Source organism: Desmodus rotundus, chromosome 5, assembly GCF_022682495.2.
Source record: "Desmodus rotundus isolate HL8 chromosome 5, HLdesRot8A.1, whole genome shotgun sequence".
Taxonomy (NCBI): Eukaryota; Metazoa; Chordata; class Mammalia; order Chiroptera; family Phyllostomidae; genus Desmodus; species Desmodus rotundus.
This window is the reverse complement of record NC_071391.1, coordinates 49,924,338-49,947,946: the sequence shown is the minus strand read 5'-3', so window position 1 is coordinate 49,947,946 and position 23,609 is coordinate 49,924,338. Positions and strand designations below refer to the sequence as shown.

At 57.2% G+C, this 23,609-nt stretch overlaps 1 protein-coding gene across 3 annotated transcripts in view; it reads right to left on the bottom strand.

The window, feature by feature from the left end:
- Nucleotides 1-23,609, bottom strand: part of MYO7A (myosin VIIA) — an 81,060-nt gene that overhangs the window by 40,465 nt on the left and 16,986 nt on the right. For all 3 annotated transcript variants that reach the window (XM_053924577.2, XM_053924576.2, XM_053924578.2), the window contains exons 4-15: nucleotides 20,601-20,753; nucleotides 12,720-12,904; nucleotides 11,890-12,011; nucleotides 11,667-11,809; nucleotides 11,405-11,518; nucleotides 10,098-10,251; nucleotides 8,972-9,048; nucleotides 8,288-8,407; nucleotides 7,392-7,534; nucleotides 6,142-6,352; nucleotides 5,520-5,655; nucleotides 2,801-2,907 (exon numbers count right to left, since the gene is read on the bottom strand). In XM_053924577.2, coding sequence (XP_053780552.1) covers nucleotides 2,801-2,907; nucleotides 5,520-5,655; nucleotides 6,142-6,352; nucleotides 7,392-7,534; nucleotides 8,288-8,407; nucleotides 8,972-9,048; nucleotides 10,098-10,251; nucleotides 11,405-11,518; nucleotides 11,667-11,809; nucleotides 11,890-12,011; nucleotides 12,720-12,904; nucleotides 20,601-20,753 — 1,665 coding nt within the window. The remainder of the gene's footprint in view (nucleotides 1-2,800; nucleotides 2,908-5,519; nucleotides 5,656-6,141; nucleotides 6,353-7,391; nucleotides 7,535-8,287; nucleotides 8,408-8,971; nucleotides 9,049-10,097; nucleotides 10,252-11,404; nucleotides 11,519-11,666; nucleotides 11,810-11,889; nucleotides 12,012-12,719; nucleotides 12,905-20,600; nucleotides 20,754-23,609) is intronic.

Here is a 23,609-nt window from a genome sequence, read left to right as displayed (position 1 = left end):
CACCTGAGCGTGTGTGAGTGGGCAGGAGAAGCCACCTGCACAAAGAGTGGACAGAGTGTGGACTCAGGGCCCCGGGGACACGTGACTGGGGTTAGACATTAACCTGGGCGCTCAATGCCCTGGAAGAACTACAGTTCTTACGGCTCAGCTGACCTCTCCCGCAGCAATGGTTGGGGTGGGGCCGCCCTGGGGAGGCTGCAGCCAGAAGCAAGGATGGGGAGTCAGGTCGTGAGTTCAGGCCACTGGCGGAAGGCGTCTGGGCTTCCGCCCTGAGGAAGGCACTGCAGCCAGTACTCTGTGCCGAACGAGCCGGGACGCCGCACTTCCCCACGCTGATTACGGTGCTCCTTCCACAGCGCTATCACGTTTCTCTCTCCTAGAGGCGACGCTTACAGAGCCCAAGGAAAAGGGGCAGGGGTTTGAAAGCCTCACTTTAGCCCTCACTTGGATGTGACCTTGGACAGGTGCCTGCACCTCCCTGAGACAGACCTGGACCCAATCCCCGTATGTCACAAGCTGTGTGAGCTCGAGCAAGCAGCCAGGCCTCTCTCCCGGCCCCAGGTTCTTCGGCTGTAACGGGAGCAATGGTCATTATACAGTGGCTCTGGGCGGTGAATGAGGTGAGAACTATAAGCGCAGAGCTCACAGCCTGGCCCAGGAGAGTAGATGTCCTTGGTTTCAAATCTGTCACTGCTGTGTCTAATTCTGTTCTCCCAAACTCCCTCAGGGGTGGGCCTTTCATGGAGACCTCAGGGCTTTACGTTTGGCCTGCTCCACAGTTCCTCAGCAAGTGGGGAAGGAGCCCGAGAATGGGAAGCTTCATGGAGAGGTCCCCAGATGCCTCCAGAGGCTTGGGATGAGGGGAGAGGGGATGGGAGGAGAAGACGGGGTTCAGTGGTACTCCAGGACAATCGAAGACCAGAAGTGGTGTGTGGACCGGGCAGGGGGTGAGCGGAGGCTAGCAGACAGAGGAAAGAATGGGGGAGAGCCCAGAGGCACACCGTGACAGGTGGGTCTGGGCGGGACTGCTGGGTGCTGGTGCTTCAGGTGCCTGGGGCCCCTGGCTGGTGGTGGCCCTGCATTCACCCTGTCAACTGACTGAGCCACAATGCAGGCCTGGGGGTGGGGTACCAGGACCCATCCATGGGCACAGGAGCGGCCACCGCCCAGGTACGCTCCTTGCTCCTGACGTGCGGGCGCCCTGCCCTGCTGCTGTGGCTTCCCCAGTCGTTTCAGAACTCCAGGGAAAAGCCGGGCTGGTGGGAAAGCAGAGGAGCTCAGCAGTAAGACGAGATGTGGGAGGGTGTCAGCATTCAGCAGAGAGGAAATTAAGAGTTGAGAAGAGAAAAGGGAGGCCAAGGAGATGGCAGAGCTGTGCCACCTGCTAAGGGGGCCCCAGCACCTTTGGGACCTAAAGCGCTTGGGGGCCGTGACCTGAAGGTGCTGGTCAGGAGGCACGGGGATGCTGTTCCAGGGCCTCAGGCGGTCGGGGGGTGATGACTTCTAGTGCCAGCTCCCCGGGGTGCGGACTTGGGGTGAGCCACACCCCATCTCTGAGCTGTTTATGTGCAGAACGCAGAAAATACCGCCTGCCCGTCCTGCTCTATGAGGTCGTCAGAGGGTCTGACAGGGTGCGGCCACAGAAACGCTGAGCGTGGCCTGGGAGAAGGAGCCGGCCTTGATGCACTTGGAGACAAGGATTTGGTCCCGGCTCTGCCCCCCGGTTCACCGGGTAGCTAGGCCAGCCTTGCCTCTTTTTCTAGGACTCAGTTTCCTTCTTTAAGAAACTGAGATGCCTGCAGTACACACAACTCAAAAAAACAAAAAACCAAAACCACGCCACAAACCACGCCACAAAAAAAAAAAAAGCACACTCAAAAAAAAAAAGAAAAAGAAAAAGAAAGAAAAAGCCGGCCCTTTCCCCAAACCTCAGTGCCATGGGGGCCAAGGACACAGCCTAGTTCCAGGGGCCGCTGAGGCCGCTGGGTCTTTACCTTCGCAGAAGCGGCTGACTGGCGGAGAGTGCCCGATGCGTAACCACAGAGAAACTATCACAGGAACCACAGGGCAGGGTGAGATGGGGGGGGGGGGGGCGAGGAGAACGTGGTGGGTCAGAAAGCGGAGGCCAAACCCACCAGGGAGAGAAGAGGACCCTCGGGGCGAAGGTCTGGGCTCCTTGGGGCTGGGGGCGGCAGAGGCACATCAAGGGGGCAGCGCTCTGCCCTCCCTGGGAGACCCCTGCCCCCCGTGTGCCTTCCAAGAAGCCACGGGAAAGGAGGAAATATGAGATAGAAAGGCATGTGGTCCTGCAGGAAAACGCCCACCAGCACCACTCTGGGGACAAGGGAAGCAGAGAGGGTGGGAAATTCCGCACCCCCCCCCCTCCGCCCCCGTCTGGGGCCAGGGCTGGCGCAAATACAGCCTTCCTGCCGTTTCTCCGAACACCCACAGCCACCTGTGTCCCTGAGGCTGGGCATGCTCCCTTGGCCAGTGCTCCCTATTGGCAGCAGGAGGTCCAAGTGGAGAAGGGGGACTGCCGTGGTAAACTGAGTCCTGATCTCTCTCTCACATGACCCTTCTCTGGGCTTTGCACCGTACCTGCACACCCCCAGTCAGTACATGGGGGCCAGAGGGGAGGATCTTAGAGGCCTCCTCACTCCCTCCTAGAAGCACAGCAAAGCACCGTCCGGGCCCTGCTGCCAGAGGAACTCAGCTGAAGCTGTAGGACGAGGGGTGCCTAGACGCCAGCCCTGCTTCTGGGGCCCCTTCCTGCCCAGTGGGAGCCCTGTCCCGACATTACCATGGCGACGTCGGCCTGGAAGATCTGCTTGATGAACTTGTTCCTGGAGGAGTGGACCAGCTGGATGATGTCTCCGTGAAGGGTGTCGCGGTTCTTCTCCAGGAAGCCTGGACAGCAGCAAAGAGCAGTCACACCTCCCAGCCTGGGAGCTTCCACCTGACCAGCCTCAACTCCGCCCCAAATCTGCCCCAAATCCTTCCCAAAGGTCAGGAGGAGCCTCAAATTCACCTAGTTTACCCACATATGTGGTACAGTGGGGGACACCGAGGCCTGGAGAAGACAGCTGCTGGCCCAGGCCACAGAGAAGTGAGGGCACAGCCAGAACTGGAACTCTGTCCCCCCAGCCACACAGACCCCCCTTCCATCCTGGTCAGAGACGGCAGGGGGTCCGTGCCCGGGAGGAGCAGGGCACCTTCCTGACTGAACGACCTTTTGACTCCGTTGTTTAAAAACTAAGGTCCGCATTCAATGCCTGAATTGCGGGCCTTAGTTTTTAAACAAAGGAGTCAAAAGCCCTTATTAAGTAAATGTGTCATCTGGGAGAGAAGACGTGTTGATCTGATACCAGTGAACAGTAAAAAAATTAACTAAAAATAGCTTGCCTTATGTTTTACAACATGCCTTCACAGCTCTGGGGCTCACAATGCCCCCCTCTCCCCCGCCACCCCACTGGAGATGTTGGACAAGGAGGAATTATCTTCTCATCCCACAAGGGAGTAAACCGGTGTTCAGAGAAGCTAAGCCAGGTGTTGGACACCACACAGCAAGGCACAGGCGAAGTTAAGGCTCAAACCCAGGCCCCCTAGTGCTAGCCCAGGGAGGCTCCCTGCACCACACAGACCCCAGAGAAGGCTGCCATTCCCGGGGACTGGGGAGTTAGGAACTGGTTAAGGGTGGGGCAGGAGTCAGGCCCAAGGGCTGGGAACGCCTGAGGAGGAGGGATGCTGCAGAGGAGCAGCACCCTCTCCCTGCAGGGCTCAGGCTGCCCTAGCTGGTAGAGGGCACAGAGACCCAGCGATGGGTGGCCCACCTGGCGTCTGAGGAGGGGCGAGCTGCGGGAGGCACTTGGTAGTAGAAGGCGGGCTCTGGAGCTGGGACAGAATTGTAGGGCTCTAACTAAAGCCCCATAACAGACTCACTATGGGACCCTAGGAAGGTCCCCTCTGGGCCTCAGCTTCCTCATCTATCAGGTGGGATAAGCTGTGGCTTCTCTTCAGGTCACCTAACACCATCTTTGTCATAAGTGGAATGCTGCATTAAAACGGCTTCGTGGACCAGAAAGTGCTTAAAGCAACTCAAAACTGGTTAGTGATCTTAGGCAGGTCATTTCACTCTCTGGGCCTCAGTCTGCAAATCCGTGAAAGTGGAGGACCCTCACATTCCCTCCGGATCTAACATCCTATAATTCTGTAACTTCATGTCAAGTTCGCTCAGTCTTCACTTCTGTAGCCTCAGCAACAGGAAGCCTGTGCGGAACAGATGCTCGGTGAACGCTGGCTGACCTGAACTGAAAATGCAACCCTCTATTACTCCAAGCAAAGGACCTACTGGTTTGCCCAACGGTCTCGAACTTTAACGTTGGCTTTTTCTTTCTGACAGCTGGCTGGGCTCTCACGTCCAGTATTTGAAGGAGGACTGAGCAGCCTTCAGATCCCATCCCCGCAGCCTGGCTCACTGGTACACTCTGCTGCCCCTGGACTCACACAACAAGGAAACACTAAACCGATGACTCTGTGCTCATTTTGAATTTCGCTGGCTTGGGCTGTGGGTGGGGCCCTTTGGGACTGAATGGCGGGAGATCCATGTAGACACAACCGAGGCCCACTGAGGGGGCTGTTCCTTTACCCCAGGGTGGGAGGGGTACAGCTGGCTGGGACAGTCTGCAGGCTTTTGACAGACACCCTGCAAGAATTCCAGATGGGGTAAACTTGACTGTGTTCTGACCCTCTTCTCGGCTTCTAGTTTGAAAATGACCCCTATTTCACGTTCCAGCAGGAAAGGAGTACATCCTCTTCAAAGCTCACCCTTGGTCTGGCTGCTGAGTCTGGGGGGTAACGGGGCTGGTTCTGGGCCTGGCTGTGCATCCAATGGGTGATGCCATGTAAGGACAGTTAAAGCCCCCTGAGAGCCTCAGTGTCCCGTACGCCCACCCCAAAGAATCGAAAGCAGGACCCAAACAAACACTTGTACACCCTGTTCACGGCGTTATTATTCGCAGTAGCCGAAAGGTGGAAGCAACTCAAATGCCCATCAACAGTGAATGGAAAAACGAAAAGGGCACCGGCTGTAACAGGTGTGAACCTTGAGGACATTATGCTAAGTGAAACAAGGCAAATGCAAAAGGACAAATAATGTGAGTCCACTTCCGTGGTGCTTAAAACAGTCACATGGGTAAAGACAGGGCATACAGTGCGGGGTAGCGGAGGCTGGAGGGGCGGGGAGCTACTGTCTATGGGATAAGAGCGTCTACTGGGGTGAGGACCGGGCTCTGGACATGGCGGCGATGACGGTTGCTCTCTATTGTGAATACGCTTGTCACTGAATTGTAGACTTCAGCACTGTTAAGAGAGTGAATTTTCTGTTATATATATTTTACTACAATTTTTTAAATGAAAGTCATCGATCCCTATGTGTCCTCTCCGTATTCAGGACCCTGCAGTCTCTGTCCGGGCTGGAGCAGGGGGAGGGAGGGAGGGGCCCGGAGGAGGGACGCCTGTACCTTGACTCTCGTAGTAGACGACACCGGCGAAGTGGTTGATCCCGAACTGGGTCTCATGGTTGTTCTTGGGAGGAATATAGTTCGGGTTGAGCTTGTGCTGGGAGTTCAACTTGTGCAGCATGGTGGTGTCCGTGCCCTGCGGGGACCGAGGGGCAGCTGTCCAGGCCACCTCCCCTCCTCCCCACTCCCTCAGTCTCCAGCACGCTCCACCGCCTGTCCTGCCTCTGTCTTTCCCAGGAGCTCCCCTCCCTTTGTTTATGGCCCACACAGGATCTCCCTGGGCCTCCACCCCCAGCCTGTTCAGCGGATGCAGTGGAACAACACGATGGGGATAGTACTTTCCAGTTTAGAAACCCTGTGCCTGTGGGTAAAATCTCGGGAGCCATCCCTCCCCCGCTCCAAGACACAGTCCGTGTCTGGAGCACCTATTCTGCACCAGCTGCATGCTTAGATCTTCACCATTTGTGCAGGACCCAGTGGACTGTAGGTGATGTCCAAATGTCCCAGGAATGCATGTGAACTGGCCCCAGGCCCCCCGGAGAGGCAGGTGTCATTAGCCCCGTTTTGCAGATGAGGAAAGCTGAGGCTCAGTGCAGGGGGCCCCGCCCTGCCGCAGGCCCACCTTGGGGAACTTGCTCTCCTCGTCGATGAGGGAGATGATGTTCATGGGCTTGTTGGCAATCATGTCCAGGGCGTCCTGGTTGTCGGTGAACTCGATGTGCAGCCAGTCGATGCTCTCCAGGTCGTACTCCTCCTGCTCCAGCTTGAACACGTGCCGCACGAAGAACTGCTGCAGGTGCTCGTTGGCGAAGTTGATGCAGAGCTGCTCGAAGCTGGGGGAGGGGTGCAAAGGGGACACGGGGCGAATGGGCGCTGCTGAGGCCCTGCTCCACCGCTCAGGGCCCACCTCTGCCTCCCTGTGCAGCGTGCCCTTGGCCACACTGTTCCCTTCAAGGGCTCTCTGACCTCTGTAGTGGGGCGGGATTGTCAAGTCCAAACCCCTTCGTGTGCAGGAGAGGCCGCCCAGGCCCAGGGAGAGCGAAGCACTACCCAAGGGACCTCAGCGAGTCAGAGGGAGAGTTAAAGCTAGGGTCCGGGGCTCAGGGCCCCAGTTCAGGACCCTTTCACCTGCATGGCCAGGCTCTGTGGGGACGGTCAGCAGGGGGCTCCAGCCCCCAGGCAGAGGGGAAGAGCCAAGGCCCTGGCGGGGGGCTTGGAGAGACCCCATAGTGTCAGTGGGACCTGGGAAGGGAGCTGATGAGATTTGGAAGCAGAGCTTTGACAGCTGGCATCGCTGAGCCACCAGCTCAGCACCTACCCAGGTGACACTCCGTGTACTCCATGTGGGGGTTTGGGTGGGGCTGGGGGAGAACTTTGGGACCCCCGCACATTACAGGAATTGAAGTGACTTGCCAGAGGTCACACAGCTAGGAAGTGGGGCAGGCATGGCTGCCTGCCACCTGGGCCCCACCTAGGGCCTGCTCCATCTACCTGCCCTTCCCACAGTCCCCCAAGAGTGTGGGACCCCAAGCATGGCTAAGACCCCCATCTCAACCTTGGCTCACCAGCCTCCCCTGCTTTGAGGTAGCTGCAGCTTAGGCACTGGGCAGGTCAGCAGCAGGGCCTGGTATGGGCTCCCACCCCAGCCCCAGCCCCAACACCCCCTTGCCGAGCTGGCCTCAGCTAACCTGGGGGACTAGAGGGGATGGGAAGGAAGGGAAGAAGGCCCACCAGGATGACTGGAGTCAACTGTCCAGCGGCCTGGCAGGGTGTACATGAACCAACTAAATGTGGTTTAAAGGGAGAGATGTGACATTTCTCATGTCCATGTTGTGGAAGACAATTCCCACAGGGCAGAGCCCCGCATGGTACCTGTTCACAGCAAAATTCTCAAACCCGAAGATGTCCAGGAGGCCAATGGAGCGGCGAGAGTTCTTCACGTCCTGGGAGGGGGGCTTGTAAATCGCGGCATTGATCTTGTCTACAATCCACACGAAGAGCCGCCCGTAGATCCCCTGAGAGGGAGGGCGGCTGTCTCAGCCACTGGGCCCAGCTGCACCTCCCGAGCCCCTTCCATGGAACAGCATGCTCTTTGCAGCCCCAGACCTGTACTCGAGCCGTTCCCTCTGCCTGGAGCACCCTTTTCCGCTTGAACAATTCCTACTCATTTTTCAGAGCTCCCCCAAGAAACCTTCCCTGACCTCACAGTTCGGGAAGGAACCCTCCTTTGGGTTCCCATTTCTCCATCCTTCTCTGTCTCCCCATCAGCTCTGAGCATCTTGAGGGGCCCAGAGCCCAGCGCAGGGCTTAGAGCAGGGAGGGGCGCAATGGGCAGCAAGCGTGTGACTGTGCAAACAGGCAGGATTCGGAGCCTTCCCATCCAACCCAGCCCCTCTTCAGTGTCTTCTCTGAAGAGACCAGAGAAGGTGCCCTTGGGCTGAGAACAGCACAGCAGACAGAGTGCCCAAAGAATGTGACCCAGTATGAAGTCCGAAGGGCAGGAGGTCAAAGCAGGCCAGAGTGGAGGGCCTGAGGGGACCAGAGCTGGCAGGGCCCCTGAAGGGTACAACCCCCACCCTCTGGGGCTCAGGGGAAGGCAGACTCTTGTCCAGGCCCCAGACAGAGCCAATGGCCACGGCCTGGGCCCCAGGGCAGGCCAAGATCGTGGCCTAGATATCCACCAGCTCTGTGGACGCCTCAGCTCCTGCCCATCATCAGCCCACCCTCCCGAGGGGTGGGGAGAGCAGGCGGTCTCTGCACAAACCCACCTTGACAAAGGCATCTCGGACATCCAGCGCCTGCTCCCTGCTGAGCGGGGTAGACACCGTCTCCCCGCGGGTGATGAGGGTGCGGCTGGTCAGGCAGTTCATCAGGTCTGGGGGGTTCACCTGGTGGGGCAACATCCAGGTGTGCACACAGCACCCACCAGCTGGTCCCTCCCTAGGACCCCCACCACACCTGGAACCCCTCTCTTCCACTTCCCAACCAGGCCTCACTCAGACTGCCCCCACTAGGAATACCCTTCCCCAGGGCCCTACAGCCAAACCCTCCCCTGCCATCAAATCCTATTCAAACACTGCCCAAGGGAACTGCTCTCTGACAGCCCCCACCTGTCCCCCCAGCAGGTCACCTGTCCCTCCAGGACTGGCCCTGACTTTGACTTCATTCACCACAGTTTTCCAACCCAGCAGAGCCTAGTAAGTGTTTGCTAAAAGACTGACTGACTCACTCGGGGCCCCCGCTGCCCCCAGGAGCAGCCGGGCGAAGATGGCAGTGTGGCTCCCCAGCTCTGGGCTCTACCCCTCCCAGGGGGCCCGCACCCAGACCAGTTCCTGTTCACAGTGGTTCTCAGTGTTGACTTTCTCTACCTGCCCAGCCCCTGAACCTGGAGGCAAGCCTGTCCCTCTGGGAGAAACAAAAGCAGCCGTGGGGACGGAAGACCAGGCACTGACCTCGAGCAAGGACGCAGCTGTGGCCAGGGATGGGGAGAAGAGGACCTCGCAGGCATCCAGGTTTTCAAAGGTTCGGGCTGTCAGCAGCAAGAGGACACAGCCTCAGGCAAGGGGAGGGGCGGGCATGGGGGCGGGGGGGGGGGGGGGGGCTGTGTAAGGGGCCCAAATGCCGCCCCTGCTCTCAGGGGGCTGCTCTGTCCACAGCGGACATCGCTCTGTGATCAAACCCTTCTCTGGGTTGCTGTATGTTTGATGCGTGTTCTCATCTGTGAGCACACCATGAACACACTAGCCATGTGTGTCCTGGCCCCCAAGCCGCAGACACTGGCAGTGGCGCCCCCTGCCCCGACCTCCACTCTGGACTCCCAGGACACTCAGTGGCTCCTACGAGACAGGCTTTGTGAACTCGCTTAGCTTAGGGCCTGATACTCGCTGTCCTTCCCCACACGGGCCCTGCTGTCTCAGGCCTCGGAGCCTTCGCGTACACTCTTCCTTCGGCCTGCTGTGCCCTTTCTTTTAAGACTCACCAGACTGAGCTCCGTAGAGCTGGGATTATTCATTCATTCATCAAACAAACTCGCCCAGAGGGACAGTTTTGACTTAAGCTCAGGCTCTTATTCTGTCTAGGGACCATATTGGGGACCAGGAGCAAGAGCAAAGTGGGACTGGGTGCCTGCCTCAGAGGACCACCTCCCAGCCTGGCAAATAGTAGATGCCCAGGGAGTGTTAGATGAGTGAACATGTTCATTCCTGGCCTTTCCCCTTTTCTGAAGATAGCTATTCAGTCACTCACGCCTTAGTATGAATTAATTTAAAAATTTACAGAACAAAAAAACCCCCTTACCCTCTCTAACCTTAAAGAAGAAACCAAATTTGAAAGTGGCCTTAAAGGGCCAATAGTCCACCCCCACTACACTTTATCTGTACGTCTCTACGGTGGAATTTCAGCACCTCGAAACCACACCTGAGGCTAACAGATCTGTTCAAACCTACCTCAGGTGCATTCTCCCTAAGAGGGTACATGTTGAGACAGCAACAGCCACCTGGACCCCCGGGCAGCTGGGTGTCAGGCTGCCCGTGGATCCAGTGCAGGGTGGGGGAGTGGAGTGCCATTCGAGCCCCTCACCCTCGTACTGCAGGTTGCCCAGGTGCAGGATGGAGGCCAGGAGCTTCGAGATCTCCCAGTTCTCGGTGTCAGTGAACATGAGCACCTTCATGGCGGAGCGGATGTTGGCATACTCCTGGCTGTCCTCCCGGCCCTCACAGGTTATGCAGTTACCCTGGGGGAGAGCGGGTGCAGGAGGGTATCAGGGGGCCCCAGAGAGGCAGTGCCTGAGCCAGAAGGCCCTCATTGCCCAGCCAAGCCAGTCTGGGGCTCCGGGCACGGTGAGCACCGGGACTCCTCCAGGAAGTTGAGAGAGCTCCCACCTGGGCATCTCAAGAACACATTTCCCATATCTGGAAACCCTGGAGGCCCGTTTTCTCATGAGTAGGAGGAGTGAGGCCACTGACCCCAGGCCTGGTCCATCACCCTTCCTGGCAGTCCCAGCACCTACGCCCTGCTGTGCTCCCCTCCACCCATGGTCACCCACCCTCAGGGACTTGAACCCCTCACCAGGTGCAGTTGGTGGGGAAGCACTGCCAGGGTCGGCCCCCTGTGTGTGCCTGGAAGGCCTGTGTGTGCGTGCGTGCGTGTGTGTGTGTGTGTGTGTGTGAAAGTACGCCAGGCCAGCCAACTACAGGACGTGTTCAGGAAGACCTGTTACCCCCAGGACACACACACACACTCACACACACGCATGCATGCACCCCTCAGGTGCCATTGCACAGGCTTGTGTCCACGTGGCTCAGCCCAGCCCAGCTCCAGGCAACCTGCAATAGGGCCTCCCCAGGACTAGGGAAGCTGTGTCCCTGAGCCAGCCTGTTGTGTCCCTGGCCACCCACCTAGCTCTGGGCGGCAGCAATGGCCCTGGGGCCCATGCCTCCTTGGTGGCCCGCCAGCAGCAAGAGGCTGGCACCAGAGCCCTGCAATCTGCAAGCTTTAGAGCAGGAAGCCACAGCGGCCCGTACCCTACACTCCAGGGGGCCTGGCGGAGGTCCCGCGCTTCATGTCCCCTAAGACTAAACCAGCACAGCTGAGGTGTACAGGCAGGTTTGCGTGCATGGTACACACTGGTGTGTGTGTCTAGTGTCCCGGGGCCCTGGACACCCATGTGCCTTTAGGAACATGTGCCTGTGGTGAGCATCTGTCTGGATGCATGCAAGCGGGGATGTGCCCAAGGGGAGGACGGGCCTCATGGTGGCCCAAGGCCAGGAGAAAGCCCACATGGAAATTCCCACCCACTGCGCCTGGAGCTGGAGAGGGGCGCACAGGCTGCCCTGACCTCACTGGGGTGGATGTCCCGCTCCCCGGACGCCCGACCTGGGCCTCACCATAGCCAAGTAGTTGTAGTCCGTGGCCTGGCCCAGGCCCAGCTTCTTCTTCTGGTCCTCACCCATGCCCTCCAGCATGCAGTAGAACACGTGGTAGTTCCTTTCATCGGGGGCCTGGAAATGTGGGCACAGGTGTTGGGGGACGGGGCACGCAGGCAGCAGCCTAGGGACCACTGAGGCTATTCAGACAGTGTGAATACCACTCAGCACTGTGGCTCGGGGTCCCGTGCAGGGACAGCTGTGCCCCTGGGCTTGGGCCCACCTGGCGACAGACGCGTGACTTCTCCAGCAGGTACTGCTCAATCCTGGCGCCCTCGATGGCGCCCCGCTTGTTGAAGTGGATGTCGATGTACTTTCCGAAGCGGCTCGAGTTGTCGTTGCGGATGGTCTTGGCGTTCCCGAATGCTTCAGAGTGGGTAGAGGGTCACGGGCAAGGTCAGCCCCCACCCAGCCACCCAGCCCCACCCTGAGATCCCTGGCTCTACCTTCCAGGATGGGAGTGGCCTCCAGCACCTGCTGCTCGATCCAAGAGTGCTGCCCACTGATGGCCGCCAGGAACTGCAGGATCAGCTTCGTGCTCTCGGTCTTCCCTGCCCCGGACTCCCCGCTGCGGAGGACATCCAGAGAGCTAGTCACAGTCTGCGCTGCCCTTCCCTACGGAGCTTCAGCCCAAGCTGCTTCCCCCACCAGCCTCCGCCATCTGTGAAATGGGCTGACAGCTTAGACCTTCCGGGGCTGGGGGAGGGCTAATGGGGTTCATTGTTCTGCCACAGCCGAAGGTCACTTTCCTCGCCCTTCATTCAGACGTGCACACCCCCCCGCCCCTGTCCTCACTTGCCATAGAGCATGGCACGTGTTAGATGCTTGATCCTGCTTTGTCCTTTTACACTCTGCCCAAGGAAGACAGGGTCCCGAGCTTTCGACGGACCCTAACTTGACAGGAGCCAGCAGTAAATAAGGTTGGCCTCAAAAGCTAACATGAGTTTTGGCAGCATTACTAGAAATATAAGACCTGGGAAAGAGGAGGTGATTCTCCGTATTCTGGGGCATTAGCAGAGCTCTAGGGCAGGCGTGTCCAACCTTTTGGCATCTCTGCACCACACTGGAAGAGGAAGCGTTGTCTTGGGCCACACGCTAAATCTATTGCGACACGTAATCACACCCACAAAAAATCTAATGTTTTCAGTGAATTTGCGATTTTGTGTTGGGCCGCATTCACAGCCATCCTGAGCTGCGTGCGGCCCGCGGGGCCGCAGGGTGGACACCCCACGAGGGGGTTGAGGCTGGGGCTCCACACTGGCGCTGGTGCGCCCACCTGATGATGCAGCACTGGTCACGGCTGTTGCGTTTCATGTTGAAGTAACAATTGTCGGCGATGGCGAAGATGTGCGGGGGCATCTCCCCGATCTTTCTGTTGGTGTACTGGCGGATGTGCTCTGGCGAGTAGATGGACAGCAGCTGGTAGGGGTTCACCGCCACCAGGATGGAGCCCGTGTATGTCTGCAAGGACAAGGAACAGGGAGCTCGCCACTTCCCGTGTGGGAGGCTCTGACTGCCAAGAGCTCTCAGTTCTGCCTGCTCCGGCCCCCTGGAGGGACAGCACAGGCTCTGCAGCACGGGTTCTGGTGCAGAACCCCGCCTCCCCACGATTAAGGCAGGTCTTCAGACTAGTACTGGGTCTGGCCCAGAGGAGGTGTCGGCAACGTGGGATGAAGGGAGAAAGGAAATGAGGTGGGAGGGAGAGAGGGTCTCTGAGCCTTGATTTCTTTATCTGTAAAATGGGCATAAGGTAACTGTTTATGAAATGAGAGAAAATCGATAGCACACTGTAGGCACTCCTCCAGTGCTGGCTCCCGCCTTTGTCTCCAAGCCCTGCAGCCCACACTTCTAGAGGGAAGTTCTACATCCTTCTAGGGCAGAGGGAGTGGAACCAAGCCATGAAGAGCTGAAGGGGCTGCAGGGGTGGGTGGTTTGGGCGCTGGGTGGGCCCAGGCCCTGTGCTCTGGGGGCAGAGGCCTCCAGAACCCCGGGCAGTGCAGGCTCCAAGGCCAGATGCACCTCAGACAGCCACTGGGTGCCTTCTCTCTGTGGGCTCCTCCCTTGGTGCACAGAATTGCCACTTGCGTGCAAAAGTCCCTGCTGTGGGCCCGGGCCTTGCCACACAGGGGACAACAAGGCCACCGGGCACAGTAAGGCACTCAGTAGTTACTTCTCCCTCCTCCTGCCCCTCCCCACTCCAACCTGAACAAGTCAGGCCCAGCCTGTGATGGGTGATGGGTATGTTGACATCTGGGCCTGGACAGGCTGAAGAAAGATGAGACCTCACAGGGGAGATGACAGCCCCGTCCCCCCCTCCCATCTCGGGTTCAGTGCCCCCCGCCAGAGCCACAGCTGTGCCCCAGCAGCCTCGGCCCTCGGTGGCCTCGCAGGAGAGGCCCTGCTGCCTGCCAGGGAACACGCTCACCCCGGAGCCATAAAGCCCTGGGGGGCACCTGGCAGTCAGACTTTGGTCCTGGTTCTGCCCACCCTGGGCCAGGAGCCCTCGTCAGGCACCATCCTTCCCTGGGACCCAGAGGACTCTCCTCTTCCTCCTCGGCTCTCCTCCAAGCATCCCATGCCAGAAGCAGCTGAGCCTCACCATGCTGACCAACTGACTGTGCGCAAGAGCCCAAGCAGGAAGAGGCGGGGTGGGCCGGGCAAGGGGGCTGGAGGGGAGCGGCCAGCCGAGCACACGTGGAGAGCTGGGCCGCTCTGTGCCACACTCACCCGGCTACCACGGCTGCTCCGAGGTTGGGAAGTGAGGAGCAGGAGAAAAGGAAACTGGTCAGTGGAGAACAGGGAGATGAGGTCCTTCCCCACCAACAGCCCCGCACACAGCCCCGGGTGGGGCTGAGTTCTCAGAGCAGGACCTGCCGACCTCCAGCCCCAGGACACCTGTGCCACCTTCCCCTTGCAGATCAGCCCTGTCCAGCTGTGGGAACCAGCTAGACTCTGGTCTCTGGGTCGGGGAATGACCACAAGGAACATCCCTTTGGAAGACCACTGGAGTCTCTAAGCCTCAGTTTGCTCATCTGTAAGGGGGGTGGTTAACATCCACCTCCCAGGCTGTTGTAAAGACCAAAGGGCGTGACCATCGCCTGGCACAGAGCGGCCGTCCATAAACTCCACCTTCCTTTCTTCTTCGTGCCTCCTTAACAATGGGATGCTCACCCGCCTGGCCTGAGGCCACCACAGGGCACAAGCTGGCTCCACGCAGTCACTCAAGAACCTGAGACACACAGGGAGACTGACAGCCAGATGCTAGGGCTGTGGGGGCTCAAAGGGGACCCGTGGGTTCCTCGAGGTAGGGGTGTGGGAGAGGGGGAGCTGAGGTCTCTCAGTGGCAATCAAGTACAGAGGCATGACAGAGTGTGACATTTGGGAGGTCTGCTGGGAAAGGTCACCCTGGCAGCCGTGTGAGGATGGGCAGCAGCTGCTGAGGCTGGAGGCAGAGCTGTATTTCAGACGTAATGAACCAGTCAACGGCGAGGGGAGTCAGAGCCAGACAGAGGTGGCCTGAGAGAAAGCTGTGTGACCAAGAGCAGGAAAGGGGCCATGCCAGAGAGGGCCATGGGCACACCGAGACCCAGGAGAAGGCTCCCCGGGGCTGGGCCTGGACTCTCTTGTCCCACCAGGGCTTCTAGGCCCTCTCTACTATGTCCACAGTCCAGAGGGCCCTCCTGAGCACCAGGCCTCTCAGTCCCGTGTCTTCTGGGTGTCCCCACCTGATGTCCACTCTGTGCAGAGCAGAGCTCCTCTCCCTTCCCAGCCTGCTCCTCCTCAGCTTCCCAGCCCAGCCAACAATGCCATCACCGTCCTCATCCGGGCAGGTCAGGACCTGGGACCCCTCCCTTAGCACCCCCTTCTCCTTCATGCCAGCCCGCCTCTGTCCATCAGCATGCCCATGCCCCGGCCAACCATCAGGGTGCACTCTGGGGACTGTGGAGCTGGCAGCAGAAGAAGCAAGAGGCTTGGCTACTGCTAGCCTGAGGCCCAGGCCCACCTGCCCATCTCTGGGCCTCAGTGCTCATCCATCCCCTCAGCACTGCTTCCTGAGCCCTCGGGCCCTGTCTGTCCGACAGTCCACAGTCAGCAGTGAATCCCCACCTGCCCAGCGCAGGCCCCTTGCTCAGGTCTCCAGTAATAAAACCCGCCCTACGCGGGCATGGGCTGGGTCGGAGTACAGACAAGGACTATTTCCAAGCCAGGAACAGAGCACACAAGGTCCCTAGGGGCCTCCAAATCCCCAGGAGGGTTTCAAGAGGCCTCTCTGGGGCCAGAGACACACCCTAGGAGATGTGGCAGGAATCCATTTTACCTCAAGCTCCACCTCCTCCAGGAAGCCCTCAGGCCTGCCAGCCTGTGGGCTCTACTTTAGCAAACCAAAACACACATCCTGGGACACACACCCCCTCCCAGGGTCACTGCCCACCCACGAGGTCTCCTCATTTGCCAGAGGGAAGGTTGTGACCAGAGAGTGGCAGAGACCCCCCAAAGGCCACATGGCAAGACCTGGACCCAGGCCTCCCAGACCTCTGATCAACATCAGGAAGTTGTGGGTCCCTATCAACCCTGTCACCTGTTCCCTGCTGAACCCCGGACAGGCCTGGCCTCTGTGACCACCCTATGAGCGATTGCTATGTGTCCTGGGGGGCCCTCTCCTATTTTCAGTGCCCAGGGCTGAGCATGGCCCTGGGGTACTGTCTGTTCCTCAGGCTCCTGGAGGCAGACCAGCTGGAGCAGGCGAGCCCAGGGCAGACAGTTAGGGACAGAGTGTCCACCCCGCTCACGGCTGTGAGCGGCGCGGTAATCTGAGGAAATCCTGGGTGCGTGGGGCTGGGCCCAGGGTAACCCAAGCCATGAAGTGCCCGGGGGTTGCCATGGTTAGGGACAGGTACGGTTTCTGAGTGGGGCAATGGCCCAGCTGCTCCTTCGAAGCCCTGCTCTAATCCTACACCACCCACCCAGTCACAGAGTCGTGGAGTCAGCAAGTCAAGGAAACCTCCTGGAACGCTGCAGTTCTTGAGCGTGAGCCCCCAGACCAACAGACCCCCGGAACCTTACGCCTGTGGACTGTCAGAGCTGAGACCTTCTGACGGCCTGGCTTTCTGACCAGAGCTTCTGTAAAAGCAAAGCAGACGCCTCCTCTTGGCTCCACCCCAGCCCTCCCTGCCTCCTCTCCCTCACCCAGAAAGTGGTCAGAACGGTTACCAGTGACCTTCTAATGAGGCAAATGGTGCAGAGCGTGATTTTCTGGAGCGTGTGTAAACCTCTGGAATTCTTTTCTTTGACCCCCTAGTCAGCCCACTCAAGGACACAATGTCCAGGCTGATTTCCCCGTTAGCTGCCAGCTAATCCGTCTACCCCCCAAAATTCCACGAACAAGATTCACTGATCCCAGATCGTCCGAAGTTTCCACCCCTCACTCTTATGGACCCGTTGTTGCCTTTGTTCCTTGATTCCACCCACTAACCAATTCCCTCCCTCATGAGGAACCAGTTTGCCTGCAAAATCACCAAACTCCACCTAAAATAACCAGCTACGTGCCTCTGAGTGATTCTCAGACAAGGCCTACAGGGTGCCCAGTGGAGACAACTCTCATCTCACGCAGCTCCTCCCTGGGACGGGGCCCTCAGCCTCTGCACCGAGAGTGGTCAGGAAACCGGCTCTGGCCTCGGCCTTCCTGGTGGGCAGGTGCACAGCTCCCTGCTCACCCAGGGCCAGACTCCGCCCGGCCTGAGTCAGCGGCTGTGGAGAGTCCCACAACCCTCCTGTGTCCACCTGCCGTCCAGGGAGAGGAGCAAGGAGGGGTCCACCAAGAACTGGGGTGCACACCAGTGGATCCTCGTGGGGTACGCCTGGCCTTGACTCAAGTTCTAGCCCCGCTGGGTTGGCTGAGCCACACTGCTCCTGGCTGGAGGTGCCATCATGTGCCTGCCACCCTTGGGGGCATTTGTCAGTACAAGTGGCTTCCTGTGAAAGCAGTTTGCTGAGCAATGTGTGGATGTCAGAGCCCAGACACAGGCTCTCCTTGGGAGCTTGAAGTTACAGAGGGGCCCAGAGTGGGGAGGGTGGCAGAGGGCTCCCCAGCAGCTGAGGGGCCACAATGCCCGGGCTTCTGAGGGGAGGGACCCCTGGCTCCCAGAGCTCCTGGCTGTGATTCCTCAGGGACAGCCCCCGGGCTCCCTCAGACTCTTCTAGTCCTGTCTCCCCAGCTTCCCTCCTGGTCCTGACAACCTGAGTGACTCTGCTGCTCGCTCACCTGGCACGTTCCTGCCTCCAGCCTTCTGTTCATGCAGTGCCCGCTCCTGGATGCCATCTCTACCAGCCAGCCTCATCCACTTCCAGGGTCCCCACCACTGTCCCCGAGCTGAGAGTGACACCTTACTCCTCCACGTCCTTGGAACCTCTGCACTTTTCTCAGGCAGTGATTACCCATGTCCCCCCTGAGCGTGCCCTCCATACCAGCCTGCCCAGGGCCTGGGGCCCTGTTCAGGGCTCCTTCTGCTCTCTCCTTGTTGTTGTGCATCCACAGCTACCTTCGCCCCTGAGCTGCTTGAGGGAGGGGCTGGGTCAGAGCCACGCAGTGACCCCAGCGTGCAGCTGTGGCCCTGGCGAAACCTTGTGGAGTCTCAGTTCTCCTGTCCGTGGAATGGGACGATTGGCCTAGCAGCTCTGAGTGTGGTCCAAAGAGCTCCGAGGGTCCCCAAGACCCTTCCAGGAAGACGGCAAGGCCTTTCCCTTTCCACCACATACTAGTGAGGCCAGGTTTTCTTCACTTCAACCGGACAACACTACCTCATATGGAATGCGCAGCAGACCTGAGAATCCGACTGTCTTCTATTATAGCCAGACATTCAAGGGTCTTGAAAATACTGTAAAACAATGTCACTCTTCTCACCATTTTTTAAAATTTTGGCAAATATAGTTCTTTTTCATAAAGAACTATAATGGATTTTTATGGTTATTTTTAAATGGATTAATAAAATTATTAAAAGTTTTAGTTTTAATTTATAATATGGAAAATAGCACAAGATGCCACTCACATAAATGCTCTTTGGGCTCCTCAATAATTTCTAAGAGCATGAAGGGATCCTGGGCCAAAAAGAGCGAGACCCTCTGGACTAAATGGTCCCGGTGCGCCCTTCTTGCTCTGATGGCCTCTGAGCCCACCTCTTGGGGTCAGTTCAGTCCTGGCTGAGAAGAGTGTCTATATTTGTCCTCCTGAGTTTTAAGGTGAAGGAGTGTGGGGTGTATGTACAATTGGTTGTACTACGGAGTCTTGGGGGGGTGGTCAAGGAGCATGTTCCTTCCTCCATCGGCTTCCTCAGGTATGGACTCCCAACCCACTTTCCCTTGATCTCGAGGAGCCAGTAACAGGCCCGGACCCCACTGCAACCCCAGGGGGGCAGAAATTCCCTGTCTCTGGGTAAATACTGAGCCTCTCTCCAACTCTGCCCAGTAGTCTCAAGACCTAATGAGGAACAAGAACCTGTGGTATGAGACTTCAGGTCAAGATGGTGCCATAGGTAAACATGGCTATCTATCAGATGCAGAGTTCAAAACACTGGTTATAAGGATGCTCAAGGAACTTAGTGAGGACCTCAGCAACATAAAAAAGATCCAGTCAGAAACAAAGGATACACTAATTGAAATAAAGAATAATTTATGGGACAACAACAGTAGAGTGGATGAAGCTGAGAATCAGATCAATGATTTGAAATATAAGGAAGTGAAAAACAACCAATCAGAACAACAAGGAGAAAAAAGAATCCAAAAAACAAGGATAGCGTAAGCAGCCTCTGGGACAACTTCAAGCATTCCAACAATCGCATCAGAGGGGTGCCAGAAGGAGAAGAGAAAGAGCAAGAAATTGGAAATCTTTTGGAAAAAAATAATCAAAGAAAACTTCCCTAATTTGGTGAAGGAAATAGACATTCAAGTCCAGCAAGCACAGAGAGTCCCAAACTGGATGGAGGCAAACAGGCCCACTCCAAGACACATCATAATTAAAATGCCAAGGTTTAAAGATAAAGAGAGAATCTTAAAAGCAGCAAGAGAAAAGCAGTTAGTTGCCTACAGGGGAGTTGCCATAATATTTTCAGCTGATTTCTCAAAAGAAACTTGGCAGGCTAGACGGGACTGGCAAGAAATACTCAAAATCATGAAAAGCAGGGACTTACAGCCAAGATTGCTCTACCCAGCAAAGCTATCATTTAGAATTGAAGGCAGATAAAGAGCTTCCCAGACAAGAAAAAAACTAAAGGAGTTCATAATCACTAAACCATTATTAGTGTATGAAATTATATATTTTTTAAGATTTTATTTATTTATTTTTAGGGAGAGGGTATATATTTTAGAGAGAGAGGGAGGGAGGGAGAGAGAAACATCAATGTGTGGCTGCCAATTGCACAGCCCCAACCGGGACCTGGCCCACAACCCAGGCATGTGCCCTGACTGGGAATTGAACTGATAACCCCTTGGTTCACAGGCTGGCACTCAGACCACTGAGCCACACCAGCCAGGGCTATACGAAATGTTAAAAGAACTTATTCAAGAAAAAGAAGACCAAAATGATGAACAATAAAATGGCAATAAATACATATCTATCAAGAATTGAATCTAAAAAACAAACTAAGCAGACAAGAAGAACAGAGACAGAATCATGGATACAGAGAGTGTTTGGATGGTTGCAAGATGGAAGGGGATGTGGGGGAATGGGTGAAGAGGTGAGAGGATTAAGAAATACAGATAGGTAGTTACAGAATAGCCATGGGGATGTACAGTATAGTTTAGGAAATGGAGTAGCCAAAGAACTTACACGCATGACCCATGGACATGAACAGTGGTATAGGGATTATCTGAGGGAGTGGGGGGTGCTGGATGGAGCAAGGCCAAGGGGGAACAATGGGGACAATTGTAATAGCATAATCAATAAAACATAATTAAAAAAAAAGAATCTGTGGTACAAACTGCCTCCGTCCCCATCCACAGATCACACAGGCCACGGCCCCAAACAGAGGACAACCCACACAGAGGGATACAGGCAGATGAGTCCCTGGACCTGGTGGCCAGCAGCAGACCTCACAGCCTCAGGAGGCTGGGCCCCTGGGCAGCACCGGCAGGGCTGTGGGCAGGTGGGGCTGGGGGCACTCACATAGATGAGGTGGTCCCGGTAGCGGATGAGCAGGTTGCGCAGGATGCCGGCCTCGTTGAGGTCCCCCAGGCGGATCATGTCCTCCACGCCGTGGACCGACGTGGGGTGCATGGGCTTGATGTGTGGGGCCTTCTGCGGGGTGATCCAGTGTTCCTATAGGGAGGCACAGAGGCTGACGTCAGGCTGCTCTCCAGAATCCCACGCTGAGCACTGCTGGGGAAAAGGCCCTGGGAGGAAGGGAGCCCCCATCTCTGCGGTCCTGGTGAGGCTCTTGTCCTCTTCCACAGCCAAACGCTATCGGCACTAACAGGTTTGAGTCTGTGAGGATGGTACTGCCCACCCCCAACCCACTTGGGCCTCTCCTCCTCCTCTTAGGGATTCTCTCTGCAGACCAATGAGGTAGGCAGGCCAGGAATGTTGGCCCCACCAGTTGTCCTAAAAGGGATTAGAGTCCCTCAGTTACTTTACAGGATGGAATGGAAAATGTAATACTTGGAGATAGTGTTGACTTCAGATCTAGGCTCCAGTAAAAACAAACAAAAAGCACAAAAAGTCATTTCAGATAGTTTCGAGAATAAAGCAACAGGCTCATGGGATGAAGAATCACCGGGGAGCTACTTTAGATCATGTGGTCAGGGACCACCTCTCTGAGGAGGTGACGGTTAGGTTAAGACCTGGGAGAGGAAATTCAAGGTCCGGGAACAGCAAAATCAAAGGCTCTGAGGCTGGTGGAGGAGGGCAGGAGCGGTGGAGACGGGGAGAAGTGGACCCATTCAGGATAGGTTGCGCAGGGCTAGTTGATTGATGAACCTGGAGCAGGGGAACTTTCAGGACAGAACTGAAGTGGAAACTAGGATGGAGGATGTCCTGATTCCCCACCTCTTCCCTGCAATATTCCCTACTGCCATGGGGTGGCGCACGGTGGAGCATCTGGCCAATAGCATTGACTCTTTCAAAGAACTTGCAAAGCCCTGGTTTCCTCCCGGAGCTGGAAGCACGCGGCTCCCCGCCACCTCTCACCCCAAGTAGTCTCCAGTCTTTTCTCCTCACAATACCAGCCTTCCAGGGAAGTGAGAATCTGGCCTGGGCTCTGGGGTGTGGCCAGAGCCTGAGGCAAGTCCCCACAGACCTCTGGGGCTCCTTCCTTCTTCCCAAATGAACCTTGGGAGCCTCAGTGCCAGAGGAACCCGACTTCAGAGAGGGGCATGAAGAGGACCCCTCCACCACCTTCCAGCTCAAGCCCTCAGACTTGCTGAGCAGGTGCGATCTGCATGTCAGCACTCACACCTGACTCTCCTCCAGCCCAGTCTGGGATAACCAACCCCAGCGGATAGCCACTAGTAGGAATCTGGGCATCAGCCCCCATCCCATCTTACCCCCAATCCAACCGGTCACCCACCCCTACCCACTCAGCCCTCTAAAGTGCCCTCCTCGCCATCCTCAAGCCCCCGCCCTGATCCAGTCCACCATCTCTGGCCAGACTCCTGCCCCTTGCTGTCCCGCCCCTCACCTCCAGCGCCCCCTCCTGTCCCTATGTGCTGGGAGGTTCCTCAAGCACCAGTCTGTCCCTGAGCTCCCATTCGCCCCAGGGCTGAGAGCTATGTCTGCTGTATCTCTTCCACAGAGCCTCATACAGGGACCGGGCACAAATGACATGGCGGGGAATCTCTGAAGGGATAGATGGCCGGCTGTGACCCCTGAGGACCAGGTCTAAATTAGAAGCAGCAGTCCTAGTCATGGGGAGGCCCCAGAGGTCTCCCACTCCAACCCCCTCACCTCACACGGGAGACTAGGAACAGAGTGGGGTGGTGGCCTGCACAGGCCTCAGAGGGTTTGGGGACAGTGTCCCTGGCGTTTCACAGTGCCTCCTGGTCCAGGAGCCTTCCTGTCCAGGTCAGGCCCTCACGCAGCTCTTCCTGAGGCCTGAACGGGCCGGGTGGTAAGATCGAAGAACATGCCTGGACTTTCCAATCCTGGGTGGAACATTCCTCTCGCCCAGACACCCTATTTCTTGATAAAAGCTGATCCATTTGGAAAATTCCCTCTGCCTGGTGCCTGCTCACTGACTGGGCCCTAGACCCCAGCGTGGCCCAGAAGGAGAGGACTCGGGGCAGGCTGTCAGCCCTCCCCACTGGACCCCAACTCTCAGCCTGCAACTCCTCCCCCCAGGAGTTCAGCACAGCGTTAAGAGGCGGCTCAGCCACTGTGTGACCCTGTTGCCCGTACATGTCACCACTGCCCCGAGCCTCCACGACCTCTTCTATGAAATGGGAGTTAGAATAGTTGGCCTTTCTTCTTGGAGATGGTGGGGGTATTAATTGATACAATAAAGGTCGACATTTGTTTTACTCCTGCTAGGTCCAAAAAGCACCAGTGCCTGGTAATTGCTCAGCCAGCGCTGGGATTATCATTCCTCATAACAGAATTACCAGTGCTGTTTTTCAGTAAGGAGTCCCACCCAAGAGGCACAGCAGCTCACGCAGTGAAATGGCAGAGCTGAGCCTCCCCCCTACCCCGCCCCCGCCTTTGCTGTGTGGAAGGCCTCCCAGCTGACGTCATCGCCTCTCAGATCAATGTCCACAGGCACCTACAACACCAACCGGAGTGGGAGTGTGACCAGGGCAGAAACCGAGGCCTGGCCCTGCAGGGCTACCAGAGAGAGTGGGGAGAGGGAGGGAGAGAGAACATGGCCAATTCCAGGGGCCACAGACACATTTGGAAAAGAGCTGGCCCGCACTGAGCTCGGAGAGCCAGGGGCCACAAGCTCTGTAGAGGAAGGGAAGGAGGGGCGCATCTGGCAGTGGGAACAGCCTGGGCAACGGCAGAGTGTTAGGGTGCCAGTGAGCATAGGAACCATAACCTTTCATGCATCCACTCAGTAAGTCTTTATGGAGAACGTTCTCCGGGCAGACCCTTTGTTGAGCTCTGCAGAATCAGATGTGAGTGGCCTGGTCCTTACCCTCAAGATGAAAGAGTCTTCTCGAAGACAGAGGAATGAAGGAGACAGCC